Source organism: Hemibagrus wyckioides, linkage group LG10, assembly GCF_019097595.1.
Source record: "Hemibagrus wyckioides isolate EC202008001 linkage group LG10, SWU_Hwy_1.0, whole genome shotgun sequence".
In the NCBI taxonomy this organism is placed as follows: domain Eukaryota; kingdom Metazoa; phylum Chordata; class Actinopteri; order Siluriformes; family Bagridae; genus Hemibagrus; species Hemibagrus wyckioides.
The window spans coordinates 22975101-22992600 of record NC_080719.1 but is presented as its reverse complement, the minus strand read 5'-3'; the positions used below and the strand labels follow the sequence as shown (position 1 = coordinate 22992600).

General features: G+C 45.7%; 1 protein-coding gene across 8 annotated transcripts in view; it reads left to right on the top strand.

Moving 5' to 3' along the window:
• Positions 1–17500, top strand: part of lrp4 (low density lipoprotein receptor-related protein 4) — a 78331-nt gene that overhangs the window by 41293 nt on the left and 19538 nt on the right. For 5 of the 8 annotated variants that reach the window (XM_058400467.1, XM_058400464.1, XM_058400469.1 and 2 more), the window contains exons 4-14: positions 10233–10346; positions 10879–10995; positions 11209–11337; positions 11914–12033; positions 12446–12571; positions 12683–12814; positions 12925–13059; positions 14121–14246; positions 14851–15081; positions 15191–15347; positions 15563–15780. In XM_058400467.1, coding sequence (XP_058256450.1) covers positions 10233–10346; positions 10879–10995; positions 11209–11337; positions 11914–12033; positions 12446–12571; positions 12683–12814; positions 12925–13059; positions 14121–14246; positions 14851–15081; positions 15191–15347; positions 15563–15780 — 1605 coding nt within the window. The remainder of the gene's footprint in view (positions 1–10232; positions 10347–10878; positions 10996–11208; positions 11338–11913; positions 12034–12445; positions 12572–12682; positions 12815–12924; positions 13060–14120; positions 14247–14850; positions 15082–15190; positions 15348–15562; positions 15781–17500) is intronic. The other 3 variants (XM_058400470.1, XM_058400468.1, XM_058400465.1) reach the window with 1 other exon arrangement.

Below are 17500 nucleotides of genomic sequence, written 5' to 3'. Positions count from 1 at the left end.
ACATACACACACAAACATCACCACACACACATACACACACAAACATCACCACACACACATACACACACAAACATCACCACACACACATACACACACAAACATCACCACACACACACACACACAAACATCACCACACACACACACACACACAAACATCACCACACACACACACACACACAAACATCACCACACACACACACAAACATCACCACACACACACACAAACATCACCACACACACACACACAAACATCACCACACACACACACACACACAAACATCACCACACACACACACACACACAAACATCACCACACACACACACACACACAAACATCACCACACACACACACACACACAAACATCACCACACACACACACACACACAAACATCACCACACACACAAACACACACAAACATCAACACTCTCACACACACACACAAACATCACCACACACACAGAAACACACACACAGAAACACACACAAACACACACAATCACCACACACACACACAAACATCACCACACACACACACACACAAACATCACCACACACACACACAAACATCACCACACACACACACACACAAACATCACCACACACACACACACACACAAACATCACCACACACACATACACACACAAACATCACCACACACACATACACACACAAACATCACCACACACACACACACACAAACATCACCACACACACAAACATCACCACGCAAACATCACCACACACACAGAAACACACACAAACATCACCACACACACACACACACACACACACACACACAGAAACATCACCACACACACACACACAAACATCACCACACACACACACACACACACAAACATCACCACACACACAGAAACATCAACACACAAACATCACCACACACAGAAACATCAACACACAAACATCACCACACACACACAAACACACAAACATCACCACACACACAAACATCAACACACAAACATCACCACACACACAAACACACACACACACACAAACACACACACACACAAACACACACAAACATCACCACACACAGAAACATCACCACACACACACACACACAAACATCACCACACACACACAAACACACAAACATCACCACACACACACAAACATCACCACACACACACACACACAAACATCACCACACACACACACACAAACATCACCACACACACACAAACACACAAACATCACCACACACACACAAACACACAAACATCACCACACACAAAAACATCACCACACACACAAACACACAAACATCACCACACACACAAACACACAAACATCACCACACACACACACAAACATCACCACACACACAAACACACACAATCACCACACACAAACATCACCACACACACAATCACCACACACAAAAACATCACCACACACACACACACACAATCACCACACACACAAACATCACCACACACACAAACACACAAACATCACCACACACACAAACACACAAACATCACCACACACACACAAACATCACCACACACACAAACACACACAATCACCACACACAAAAACATCACCACACACACACACACACACAATCACCACACACAAACATCACCACACACACAAACATCACCACACACACAAACACACAAACATCACCACACACACAAACACACAAACATCACCACACACACACAAACATCACCACACACACAAACACACACAATCACCACACACAGAAACATCACCACACACACACACAAACACAAAAACATCACCACACACAAACACACAACCATCACCACACACACAGAAACATCACCACACACACACAAACATCACCACACACACAAACATCACCACACACACAACACACAATCACCACACACACAAACATCACCACACACACACAAACACACAAACATCACCACACACAAACATCAACACTCTCACACACACACACACAGAAACACACACAATCACCACACACACACACAATCACCACACACACAGAAACACACACACACACACACACAATCACCACACACACAAACACACACACACACACAAACATCACCACACACACACACACACAAACACACACACACACACAAACATCACCACACACACAGAAACACACACACACAGAAACACACACAAACATCACCACACACACACACAGAAACACACACAATCACCACACACACAGAAACACACACACACAGAAACACACACAATCACCACACACACACACACAATCACCACACAAACACACAAACATCACCACACACACACACACAAACATCACCACACACACATCACCACACACAAACATCACCACACACACACACACAAACATCACCACACACACAAACACACAAACATCACCACACACACATCACCACACACAAACATCACCACACACACACAAACATCACCACACACAAACATCACCACACACACAAACACACACAAACATCACCACACACAGAAACATCACCACACACACACACAAACACACACACAAACATCACCACACACACATCACCACACACAAACATCACCACACACACACACACACACACACACACACACAGAAACATCACCACACACACACACACAAACATCACCACACACACACACACAAACATCCACACACAGAAACATCACCACACACAAACATCACCACACACACACACACACACACACACACAGAAACATCACCACACACAAACATCACCACACACAGAAACATCACCACACACACACAAACATCACCACACACACACAAACACACACAAACATCACCACACACACACACAAACATCACCACACACACAGAAACATCAACACACAAACATCACCACACACACAAACATCAACACACAAACATCACCACACACACAAACACACACACACACACACACACACAAACACACACAAACATCAACACTCTCACACACACACAAACATCACCACACACACATCACCACACACAAACATCACCACACACACACAAACATCACCACACACAAACATCACCACACACACAAACACACACAAACATCACCACACACACAAACATCACCACACACACAAACATCACCACACACACACACATCACCACACACACACAAACATCACCACACACAAACACACACAAACATCACCACACACAAACATCACCACACACAGAAACATCACCACACACACACACAAACACACAAACATCACCACACACACACACACAAACATCACCACACACACACACACAAACATCACCACACACAGAAACATCACCACACACAGAAACATCACCACACACACACACACACACACACACACAGAAACATCACCACACACAAACATCACCACACACAGAAACATCACCACACACACACAAACACACAGAAACATCACCACACACACACAAACACACAGAAACATCACCACACACACACACAAACATCACCACACACACAGAAACACACACACACAAACATCACCACACACACACACAAACACACAAACATCAACACACAAACATCACCACACACACAAACACACACACACACACACACACACACAAACACACACACACACACACAAACATCACCACACACACAGAAACACACACAAACATCACCACACACAAACATCAACACTCTCACACACACACAAACATCACCACACACACACAAACATCACCACACACACAGAAACACACACACACAGAAACACACACAAACATCAACACTCTCTCACACACACACAAACATCACCACACACACACAAACATCACCACACACACAGAAACACACACACACAGAAACACACACAAACACACACAATCACCACACACACACACACAATCACCACACAAACACACACAAACATCACCACACACACACACACACAGAAACATCACCACACACACACACACACAGAAACATCACCACACACACACACACAAACATCACCACACACACACACACACAAACATCACCACACACACATCACCACACACAAACATCACCACACACACAAACATCACCACACACACAAACATCACCACACACACAAACATCACCACACACACAAACACACACACAAACACACAAACATCACCACACAAATACACAAACATCACCACACACAAACACACACAAACATCACCACACACAAACATCACCACAAACACACACAAACATCACCACACACACACACACACACACAAACATCACCACACACACACACAAACACACACAAACATCACCACACACAGAAACATCACCACACACAGAAACATCACCACACACAGAAACATCACCACACACAGAAACATCACCACACACAAACACACACAAACATCACCACACACACACAAACATCACCACACACAGAAACTTCAACACACACACACACACACACAAACATCACCACACACACACAAACATCACCACACACACACACAAACATCACCACACACAGAAACATCACCACACAGAAACATCAACACACACACACACACACAGAAACATCAACACACACAGAAACATCAACACACACACACACACACACACACAGAAACATCACCACACACAGAAACATCACCACACACAGAAACATCACCACACACACACACACACACACAGAAACATCAACACACACAGAAACATCACCACACACACACACACACACACACACACAGAAACATCACCACACACAGAAACATCAACACACACACACACACATACAGAAACATCACCACACACACACACATACAGAAACATCACCACACACACACACACACAGAAACATCACCACACACACACACACAGAAACATCACCACACACACACACAAACATCACCACACACACACACACGCACACACACACAGAAACATCACCACACACACACACACACGCACACACACACAGAAACATCAACACACACACACACAGAAACATCACCACACACACACACACAGAAACATCACCACACACACACACACAGAAACATCACCACACACACACACACAGAAACATCACCACACACACACACACACAGAAACATCACCACACACACACACACACACACACAGAAACATCACCACACACACACACACACACAGAAACATCACCACACACACACACACACAGAAACATCACCACACACACACACACACACACACACAGAAACATCACCACACACACACACACACAGAAACATCACCACACACACACACACACACACACACACACAGAAACATCACCACACAGAAACATCACCACACACACACACAGAAACATCACCACACAGAAACATCACCACACACACACACACACACACAGAAACATCACCACACACACACACACACACACACACAGAAACATCACCACACACACACACACACACAGAAACATCACCACACACACACACACACACAGAAACATCACCACACACAGAAACATCACCACACAGAAACATCACCACACACACACACACACACAGAAACATCACCACACACACACACAGAAACATCACCACACACACACACACAGAAACATCACCACACACACACACACAGAAACATCACCACACACACACACACAGAAACATCACCACACACACACACACACACACACACACACACACAGAAACATCACCACACACACACACAGAAACATCACCACACACACACACAGAAACATCACCACACACACACACACAGAAACATCACCACACACACACACACAGAAACATCACCACACACACACACACAGAAACATCACCACACACACACACACACACACACACACACACACAAAAACATCACCACACACAAACACACAACCATCACCACACACAGAAACATCACCACACACACACAAACACAAAAACATCACCACACACAAACATCACCACACACAGAAACATCACCACACACAGAAACATCACCACACACACACAAACACAAAAACATCACCACACACAAACACACAACCATCACCACACACAAACATCACCACACACAGAAACATCACCACACACACACACACAGAAACATCACCACACACACACACACACACAAACATCACCACACACACACAGAAACATCACCACACACACAGAAACATCACCACACACACACACACACACAGAAACATCACCACACACACACACACACACACACACAGAAACATCACCACACAGAAACATCACCACACACACACACACACAGAAACATCACACACACACACACACAGAAACATCACACACACACACACAGAAACATCACCACACACACACACAGAAACATCACCACACAGAAACATCACCACACAGAAACATCACCACACACACACACACACACACACACACAGAAACATCACCACACAGAAACATCACCACACAGAAACATCACCACACAGAAACATCACCACACACACACACACACACACACACAGAAACATCACCACACACACACACAGAAACATCACCACACACACACACAGAAACATCACCACACACACACACAGAAACATCACCACACACACACACACACACACACACACAGAAACATCACCACACACACACACACACAGAAACATCACCACACACACACACACACACAGAAACATCACCACACACACACACAGAAACATCACCACACACACACACACACACAGAAACATCACCACACACACACACACACACAGAAACATCACCACACACACACACAAACATCATCACACACACACAGAAACATCACCACACACAGAAACATCACCACACACACACACACACACACACAGAAACATCACCACACACACACACACACACAGAAACATCACCACACACACACACACACACACAGAAACATCACCACACACACACACACAGAAACATCACCACACCCACACACACACACACACAGAAACATCACCACACACACACACACACAGAAACATCACCACACACACACACAGAAACATCACCACACACACACACACAGAAACATCACCACACACACACACACACACACACACACACAGAAACATCACCACACACACACACAGAAACATCACCACACACACACACACACACACAGAAACATCACCACACACACACACAGAAACATCACCACACACACACACAGAAACATCACCACACACACACACACAGAAACATCACCACACACACACACACACAGAAACATCACCACACACACACACACACAGAAACATCACCACACACACACACACACACACAGAAACATCACCACACACACACACAGAAACATCACCACACACACACACAGAAACATCACCACACACACACACAGAAACATCACCACACACACACACAGAAACATCACCACACACACACACACACACAGAAACATCACCACACACACACACACACACAGAAACATCACCACACACACACACAGAAACATCACCACACACACACACACACAGAAACACAGAAACATCACCACACACACACACACACACACACACACAGAAACACAGAAACATCACCACACACACACACAGAAACATCACCACACCCACACAGAAACATCACCACACCCACACACACACACACACAGAAACATCACCACACACACACACACAGAAACATCACCACACACACACACACACACACAGAAACATCACCACACACACACACACACACAGAAACATCACCACACACACACACACACAGAAACATCACCACACACACACACACACACACACACACACACACAGAAACATCACCACACACACACACACAGAAACATCACCACACACACACACACACAGAAACACAGAAACATCACCACACACACACACACACACACACACACACAGAAACATCACCACACACACACACACACACACACACACACAGAAACATCACCACACACACACAGAAACATCACCACACACACACACACACACACACACAGAAACATCACCACACACACACACACACACAGAAACATCACCACACACACACACACACACAGAAACATCACCACACACACACACACACACACACAGAAACATCACCACACACACACACACACACACACACAGAAACATCACCACACACACACAGAAACATCACCACACACACACACACACAGAAACACAGAAACATCACCACACACACACACACACACACACACAGAAACATCACCACACACACACACACACACACACAGAAACATCACCACACACACACACACACACACACAGAAACATCACCACACACACACACACACACACACAGAAACATCACCACACACACACAGAAACATCACCACACACACACACACACACACACACAGAAACATCACCACACACACACAAAGCCAGGGCTTCGAGTCTGTAAGCTGTTAAACCTTTATGGTTTGCAAATGTTTTTCTTACTAATGTATCTGACCTTTTAGCCAAAAGTGTGTGTGTGGTGATGATTCTGTGTGGGGTGGGGGGTTTGATGTTGGGGTGTGTGTGTGTGTGTGTGTGTGTGTGTGGTGTTCCAGCTCCTAGCTTACTTCTGGTCACCAGACCTGGCTGGAATGACCTGCACATGCTCACATGTCCCCTGTGTTTGCTGAAGATGACGTACACACTCAAGTGTCTTGTACCCCCTAACTGCCCCCCAAACACTCCCTCCTTCATTCCTGACCCCTGTAGAAGCCTCCAGTCTGTGAGAGATTTATGAATTTTTTATTTGAATGCCTCATAAATCACATCTCCCTTTATTATTTAAAACTCTCCGTCTGTCTGTCTTTCTGTCTCTATCTGCCTCTCTCTCTCTCTCTCTCTCTCTCGCTTGCTCGCTCGCTCGCGCTCTCTCTCTCTCTCGCTCGCTCGCTCTCTCTCTCTGACTTTTTCCCCTCTCTCTCTCTCTCTCTCTCTGTCTCCCCCCCCCTTTGTCTCTCTCTTTCTCCCCCCCCTTTGTCTCTCTCTTTCTCTTTCTTCTCTCTCTCTTTCTGCCCCATCTCTCTCTTTCTGTCTCTCTCCCTCTCTCTCCCTGCCCCCCCCGTACATAGAAAAACGTACATAGAAATTGTTATTGACTTTAAATGACTCGAAAACAGCTGTATTATAAGTAGAAGCAGAGATGTCACACACACACACACACACACACACACACACACACACACTCCTCCAGCCCTATTAGCTTTTACACACACTTCCTCCTCTGCTCCCTTAACGCTTGCTCTCTACAAACACGATAAGGGTCAAAGGTCACACCCTGCTAAAGTCTTACATCACCTCCAGGCCAGGACTGGGTTGGGGGGGGGGTCTTGTGGTGCAGAAGGACAACAGATGAGTTTCCTTTTACCCCATTTACCCCCTCTCTTGTTTTTTTTTTTTTTTAAGTAAACACACAGTAAGAAAAAAACATGAAGGGAAAATAAAGAAAGAGAAATCCCTCGTGAATTAAAATTCCTCTTCACTTGTACTGTGAATGATGTAAGTGTGAGGAGAGAGAGAGAGTGAGAGAGGAGGAGGGAGAGAGTGAAAGAGGGAGAAACACAGAGAGGGAGAGAGAGAGAGGGAGAAACAGAGAGAGAGCGAGTGAGTGAGTGTGAGAGAGAAAGAGGGAGAAACCGACAGAGAGAGAGAAAGAGGGAGAAACAGACAGAGTGGGGGGGGAGAAAGAGGGAGAAACAGACAGAGAGGGGGAGAGAGAGTAGGAGGGAGAAAGGGGGTGATGAAGGAATAAGTAGGAATAAAATAAATAAAAAGAGGGAAAGTTGTAGAGCATCACTGATGTACGGAAAAGTGTGTGTGTGAGAGTGAGTGTGTAGGTGTGAACTGGTGTGTGTGTGAGAGTGAGTGTGTAGGTGTGAACTGGTGTGTGTGTGTGAGAGTGTGAATGTGTAGGTGTGTGTTGGTCAGTGGTGGTGTATACATAATAATAATAATAATAATAATAATGTGTTAATAATAAGTTGTGTACATCTGAAGAACTCAGCAGTGTTGTGTTTTAAACTCATGTTCTTGTGAAGTCCTCAGCACTAGTTAAGCAATGTTAACTACCACTAACTACCACTGAGTAAAGGACAGTGCAGTGTATCGGCTTACGGTGACTAATCACCCTGATACTAGTTAAATAAAGCTGATTATAATTAACCCGCTTCCACCATGTTCTAACAGAATGATGGGATTTCCTTGTGTGTGTGTGTGTGTGTGTGTGTGTGTAGCTCCTCGGGAGTGTGAAGAGGATGAGTTTCACTGTCAGAACGGCTACTGCATCCGCAGCCTGTGGCACTGTGACGGAGACAACGACTGTGGAGACAACAGTGATGAGCAGTGTGGTGAGTGTGTGTGTCTCTCTCTCTCTCTCTCTCTTGCTCTCTCTCTCTCTGTTTGTGTCTATAGGTTTCTCTCTCTCCCTCTTTCCGTCTCCCTCTCTCTGTTTCTCTCTGTCCATTTTTCTCTCTCTCTCTCTCTCTCTCTCTCTCTCTCTCTCTCTCCCCCCCTCCCTCTGCCGGTCTCACCTGGGTTGTTTGTGGTGTGTTGGTGGTGTAAAATCCAGCTGTAATGCGTGTTGAAATTTTTCTCCCCGGTGTTGTCATGTTGTCAGATGAAATGAGGCAGAGGTGTTAAGCTAAGGAACCGCCTCTGCGCGGGTATTATTGGTTTGTTGGGGTTTGTTTGTGTCAGGGGAACGTGGCTTGTCTAGTAAATAACTTCTGGCTCATAAAACAGCTCGGGTTGCCATGACTGCCAGTTTTCATCTCCACTGTTAAAATAGGTTAACTGTGTCTACATGAATGTTTGAGTTTTATTGACTGTGCTTACTGATTATTCTTATTTCTCACACTGTGTGTGTGCTTGCGTGCACAGACTTGAGGAAGTGTTCCGATAAGGAATTTCGCTGCTCTGATGGAAGCTGTATAGCTGAGCACTGGTACTGTGACGGAGACACGGACTGTAAAGATGGAACTGACGAGGAAAACTGCCGTAAGTGTGTGTGTGTGAGATAGAACTTGTAATCGGAGCTGCTGTGTCCCACCTCATTACAGTTTATAGACAGCATGGCAGCTGTGTGTGTGTGTGTGTGTTAGCAATGGCAGGTATTTGTGGATGCTCTTTAACCAGCTGTCTCACATGCATATCACAGAAGATGCTTGTGTGTGTGTGTGTGTGTGTGTGTGTGTGTGTGTGTGTGTGTAGCTGCAGACGTCATGGCCGCTACATGCAGTGTGGAAGAGTTCCAGTGCGCCTACGGTCGCTGCATTCTGGACATTTATCACTGCGACGGAGACGACGACTGTGGAGACTGGTCAGACGAGTCCGACTGCTGTAAGGACGCCTCGTCCCTCTGCCTCGTCTCTCACACCAGACACTTTTCCACTAGTGCTGTCCTCACTACACAAACACCCAGCTAGCTGGTGCATCCGAGCCAGAACCTCGCTGTCAGTCAGGTGTCTGAGAGGACGAGCTCAGCCTCTCTTTAAAAACCTTGTCAGGAAGGACAGATGTAGCGTCCCAGCGTTCTTCAGACATTCAGCTTTTTATTGCAGCGTTCTTGAAACTACATCAAAAAGAGGATTTTTCACAGAGAGATTTAAGGCTGTGAGTGTGTGTGTGTGTGTGTGTGTGTGTGTGCACGCATCTGTGTGTGCGTGTTTGTTCTAAGTGATAGACAGCCTAATAAGTCACACTCAGCAGAAAGCAAGAGTGGAGGGTAACAATCCACTTTCACCTGCAGATTTGATCGAATTCTCTATCTATCGCTCTACTCTTTCTCTCTCTCTCACACACACACACACACTCACACACACACACACACACGTTGACCCAACTTGGGAATATATGCTGTTTTGAAAGGTTTTTTAAGAACATTCTGTGATGGTGTGTGTGTGTGTGCACTTTCAGCCTCTCACCAGCCGTGTCGTTCAGCTGAGTTCATGTGTAACAGTGGAATGTGCATCAACGCCGGATGGAGATGTGATGGAGAGTTTGACTGTGACGACCAATCAGATGAGAACAACTGCAGTAAGTATGTGTGTCTGTGTGTGCGCGTCTGTGGGTGTATCTGTGGGGGGTTGCCTGTCTGTGGGGGTGTGTCTGTAAATGTGCCTGTCTGTGGGGGTGTGTCTGTAAATGTGCCTGTCTGTGGGGGTGTGCCTGTCTGGATGTGCCTGTCTGTAGGGGGTTGTGTCTGTCTGTGGGAGTGGGTCTGTGTCTGTTAGAGGTGTGTGTGTGTCTGTGAGGCTGTGGATGTATGTTTCTGTGGGGGTGTGTGTCTGTCTGGCTGTCTGTGGGTGTTCCTGTCTGTGGGGGTGTGTGCCTGTGGGTGTGCGTGTGTGGGGCGATGTCTGTGTGTGTCTGTGAGGGGGGTGTCTCAGATGTGCTCACTTGTGTCTGTAAGCTAAAGTATAACACAGTTGTGTGTGTGTTTCTCTAGCTGTACCCGTGTGTATGGCTGAACAGTTCCGTTGTGCGTCTGGTCGCTGTGTACGGTTGTCATGGAGATGTGATGGTGAGGATGACTGCACTGACGGCAGTGATGAAGAGGGCTGTGACAAAAATGGTACACACACGCACTGTTCCTTCACTACCTTTTTTCATGTTTTTCTTTCCTTCTCTTCCTCTTGAACTGTCTTTATTTCTGATGTTGATTCTGTTCTTCTTCCCTGATCAGTAGGTCCGGTTCCTTCCTGTGCGTCCGATCAGTTCCAGTGTGGAAATGGCCGCTGCATCGGCCAGCGCAAAGTGTGTAACGATGTTAACGATTGTGGAGACGGAACAGACGAACATCCTCACCAGGAATGCCGTAAGAGTGCTCGAACACAGTGTCATACACACACACACACACACACATTCATACCACAGTGTATGTTTGAGTAAGTTATCACCATATTTGTATTTTGTGTGTGTGTGTAGGGCCCCGGTCAACTGAGGGGAACTGTAACATAGGGAACGGTGGCTGCTCTCAGAAGTGTCAGATGTCTCGAGGCTTGGTTCAGTGTAGCTGCCACACCGGATACAGACTGAGAGAAGATGGCAAGACCTGCCAAGGTGAGGGATGGAGGGGGGGCGGGGGGGTGTAGAGAGAGAGAGAGGTAGAAGAGGAGAAAACCTGGACTTATTATATAACTGCTATTTAAAGGCAGAGGGGTGAGAGAAGGGAAGAGTGAAGGAGAGGAATAGAGACTCCGTACTGTGCTATGATCATAAACACAACACTGATCATCTTCCTCTACCTCTAACTATACCTGTACCTCTTCCTCTTTCTCTACCTCTACCTCTTCCTGTACCTCTACCTCCAACTCTACCTCTATCTCTACCTCTACCTCTATACACACACAAACACTACATTCTGCATGTACACATACACACTACACACACACAATACACCTCTGTGTACACACACATTACACACACTACATAGCACTGCGTGTATACCCTACACATCTCTGTGAACACACACTACACACCACTGTGTGTACAGACAGGACCGTGCATACACACTCCACACATGTACACTCTACACACCTCTGGGTACACTACACATCTCTGTCCACATCACGGACACAAAATCTGATCATTAGTGCTCATCAGAGACTCGTGATAGTGCCAGATGTGCACAGATGTGTCTCAGCAGTCTAACTGCATTCACCTGTGACCGAAAGCTGAAACCTCAACTCCTCAAAGAGAAACAAGAGAAGAGTCTCGCTCTCTCTCTCTGTCTGTCTGCCTGTCTCTCTCTCTCTCTCTCTCTCTCTCTCTCTCTCTTCCCCCCTCTCTCTCCCTCTGCCTGTCTCTCCCTCTCCCTCTCTCCCCCCCTCCCGTTCTCTCTCTCTCTCTCTCTCTGTCTCTCTTCTTTTCATTCTTTTTTTTTCTTTCACTCTCTATCCATTTTTCTTTTCCACTTGTCTGTCTTTCTCCCATATTTTCACTGTTTCTCTGTGTTTCACCGTCTCCCACATTCTCATGTCTCTCTGTATAGATGTGCGATATCGATACTCCCGGAGAGATTTATTCATCCTGATGCATCCGGTCATTTTAAAAAGAGCTTTTGCTGAAGTAAACCCCACCCTCACCCCCTTACCTGTTTCTCATCATTTGGACTCTTCTAGATGTGGACGAGTGTGCTGAGGATGGTTACTGCAGTCAGGGCTGTACCAACACAGAGGGGGGCTTCCAGTGCTGGTGTGTTCAGGGTTACGAACTCCGACCTGACAAACGCAGCTGCAAAGCTCTGGGTGAGTTACACAACAATTCTACAACACATTTTGTTTTATTTTTTCTTTAACAACTTGACTAAATGGTATCAACTAAGACACACACACACACACACACAGGCTTGTGTTCCATCAGACCAATGTTTCTTAACTCTTAAGTTTGCAAATAAATCCCTTTGATTTGATATGATTTCTTGCTCAGCCTCGATTGGTCCATGTATGGCAGAGTGGGTGGAGCTAGTGGATGGAGCTTATCACTTTGTATTTTAAGCATGTTTATTTTACTCTTATATGGTAGCATAGTGGTTGAGGCATTGGACTACTGTTCAGAAGGTTAGAATCCCAGGTCCACCAAGCTGTCCCTGCTGGGCCTCTGAGCAAGGCCCTTAAACCTCAATTGCTCAGTTGTAGTTTCTTCCTTGCTTGCTTGCCCATTTACCTCAAGTCCAGCATGTGCTGTGCTTTGAGATACTTTTCTGCTCACCGCAGTTGTAAAGAGTGTTTTTTGTGTTACTGTAGACATTCATTCAGTCAGATTCCCCATTCTGCCCAGCAGGGGTTCAGGCGTTCCTATTAAAGTGGCCTGTGTGTCCATGTACCAACCATGATGGGTATGTTTCTTCAGGTCCCGAGCCAGTGTTGTTGTTTGCGAATCGGATCGATATCCGTCAGGTTCTGCCTCACCGCTCAGAGTACACGCTGCTGCTGAACAATCTGGAGAACGCCATCGCGCTCGACTTCCACCATAGCAAGGAGCTGGTGTTCTGGTCTGACGTCACCCTCGACCGCATCATGAAAGCCAACCTGAACGGCAGCAATGTGGAGGAGGTGGTGTCCACCGGGTTGGAGAGTCCAGGTACACCACATACGGAGCAATGGAAATGTTTATTTCTTTGTAGAATGGTTAGAAATCATGTGAAGCTGTGCTGGCTTTATCACACACCTTGTTTTCTTCATCTGTGCAGGAGGTCTGGCAATAGACTGGATCCACGATAAGCTCTACTGGACCGACTCGGGCACGTCGCGTATCGAGGTGGCCAATCTCGACGGCTCACACCGGAAAGTGTTGATTTGGGAGAGTATGGAGAAACCCCGCGCTATTGCCCTGCACCCAATCGAAGGGTAAAACTCCTGACATCACACACACTGAGCTCTGAAATCACGTTCTCACTCTTTACTGCACCGACTGCTGTGTGTAAACAGATGTGTGTTGAATACAGTACATGCTGGCTTTAGTGTTAGTGTTGAACGTCATCCTTTGCTTGTAGCCTTTCTACATCATAGTGACCAGTCCTCTGTCAGAGCCTTGCTCTTCCCCCAATTCTCTATTCTCTCAGGAAGATTTACTGGACAGACTGGGGAAACACACCGAGGATCGAGTACGCCAACATGGACGGCTCAGGACGCAAGATCATCGCTGACACCAACCTGTTCTGGCCCAACGGACTCACCATCGATTACGCTGGTCATCGCATGTACTGGGTGGACGCCAAGCACCACGTGATCGAGAGAGCCGATCTGGACGGGAAAAACCGCAAAGCCGTGATCAGCCAAGGTGAGTGTAACAAAAAAGGCTTCAGGTCCGGATAACAACTTCCGTCAGTCGACGCCGGTCGTTTGGGCCGTCTGAAATCCAGGGGGCGGAGTTTCGTGAACATGGGCGTGAATCATTCAAATGTCACCACCAAAAAAAAAAATTTTCCTACTGCACATTCTATAAAATCACTACGTTTTTAGTATCCTGAGGTTTAATATTTATAATAATATCAACCATTTTTATTTATATTTAAATAAACAGCTGAAGTATTTTGTCAGGCTGCTGATGAACTGATCAGGTCTGGAAAAGCCAGTCGGAGCTATTGATGTAGAGACCAGGAGGAGTTTCCTCTTCCTGTTGCTGCATAACCGCATGGATTATGACCAATCTAAATGATTTCTAGTCATTTTTTGAGTCATTTCTATAATATTTGTAGCAATATTATATAATAGTGCCGTACTATCGTCTGATCTGTGATTTACTTCACGCTGTGAAAAGGAACGTCGCTGACGTCACAGAGCAAGGTCACCAACATTCTCTGAGCGTTCAAGTTATTTTGGGAGCAGGACAGTTAAGAGTAATAAAAATATGGAACAGACGGAAGATTATATCATGAAGGGAAGTGGAATAAGTAGCTAGTCTGAAATAAATTAAACCACAGAGTCGCACACTGACTCTTTGTTTTTGCTTCACGCCCCATCTGACCCTTCGCTGTAATCAAATTGGAGAGAGAGAGAGAGAGAGAGAGAGAGAGAGAGAGACACGACACCACACACACACACACACACACACAGCTCTGCAGACTCTGGTTACCCAACCTAACACAAAAATCCACTTAATAATCTTGGCTGTTACAAAAAATAGTATATAAAAAGAAGAGGAAATTAAATCTGCGTCAGCTCGAGATTTTCCTACTTTACTTCAAGTTTGTGGCATTGTTTTGGTGTGCATTCATTCAGGAATCCCACAGGGAAGTCTAGACACATTCCCTCTAACTAACACACACAGACGTAACGCATGCTTCGTTAGTGGAAAATGACGGGGTCTTTAAACCTCATGCTTGTGCAATATGGGGTCGGTTTAGCCACATTGCCAACCATCACCCGGCTTTATTTCAGCTCTGATCACACCAAGTATTCCACGAGTGAGCACTTTGAACGTTCCTAAAATTCTTTTTTCATAATTTCATATGTGGATTAGTGGAAATTAGATTCCTGAATCCATAGCCCCAGAAAATGTTTGTTAGTTTTGTTTAATAAATGAACAAGCAGGAAAAAATATATGCTTTATTATATGAGCAGTAAGGATAAAGGATTATAAAATGCCGCATTTGATATAGAACATAGAATCATATTAATTATGATCAGAACATCAACTTAACTCTGCCCCTCCACACAGAGGGGTGGAGCTAATGCAGTAAAAAGGGGCAGGGTTTCAGCTCATATTTCAGGTAGAGCTACTATTGAATGGAATGAGGTAGTGGTGTGTGTGTGTGTGTGTGTGGTGGGCAGGTACATCACACCTGTATGAAACATCCTTTTATTTTTCCTGCAGCTGCAGTTACAGCTGTGGATGGAACAAAAAAATAGGCATGCATGGCAAAGAAAGAGACAGAGAAGTGAAAAAATGTAAGGACAGAGAGATGGCAGGATAAGAAATGAGTGCACACCCGCAGAAATGTGAGGAGGCTAAAAGACAGTTTTAGGGAGAGTTCAGGTCCAGCCATGCGTCACGTTCC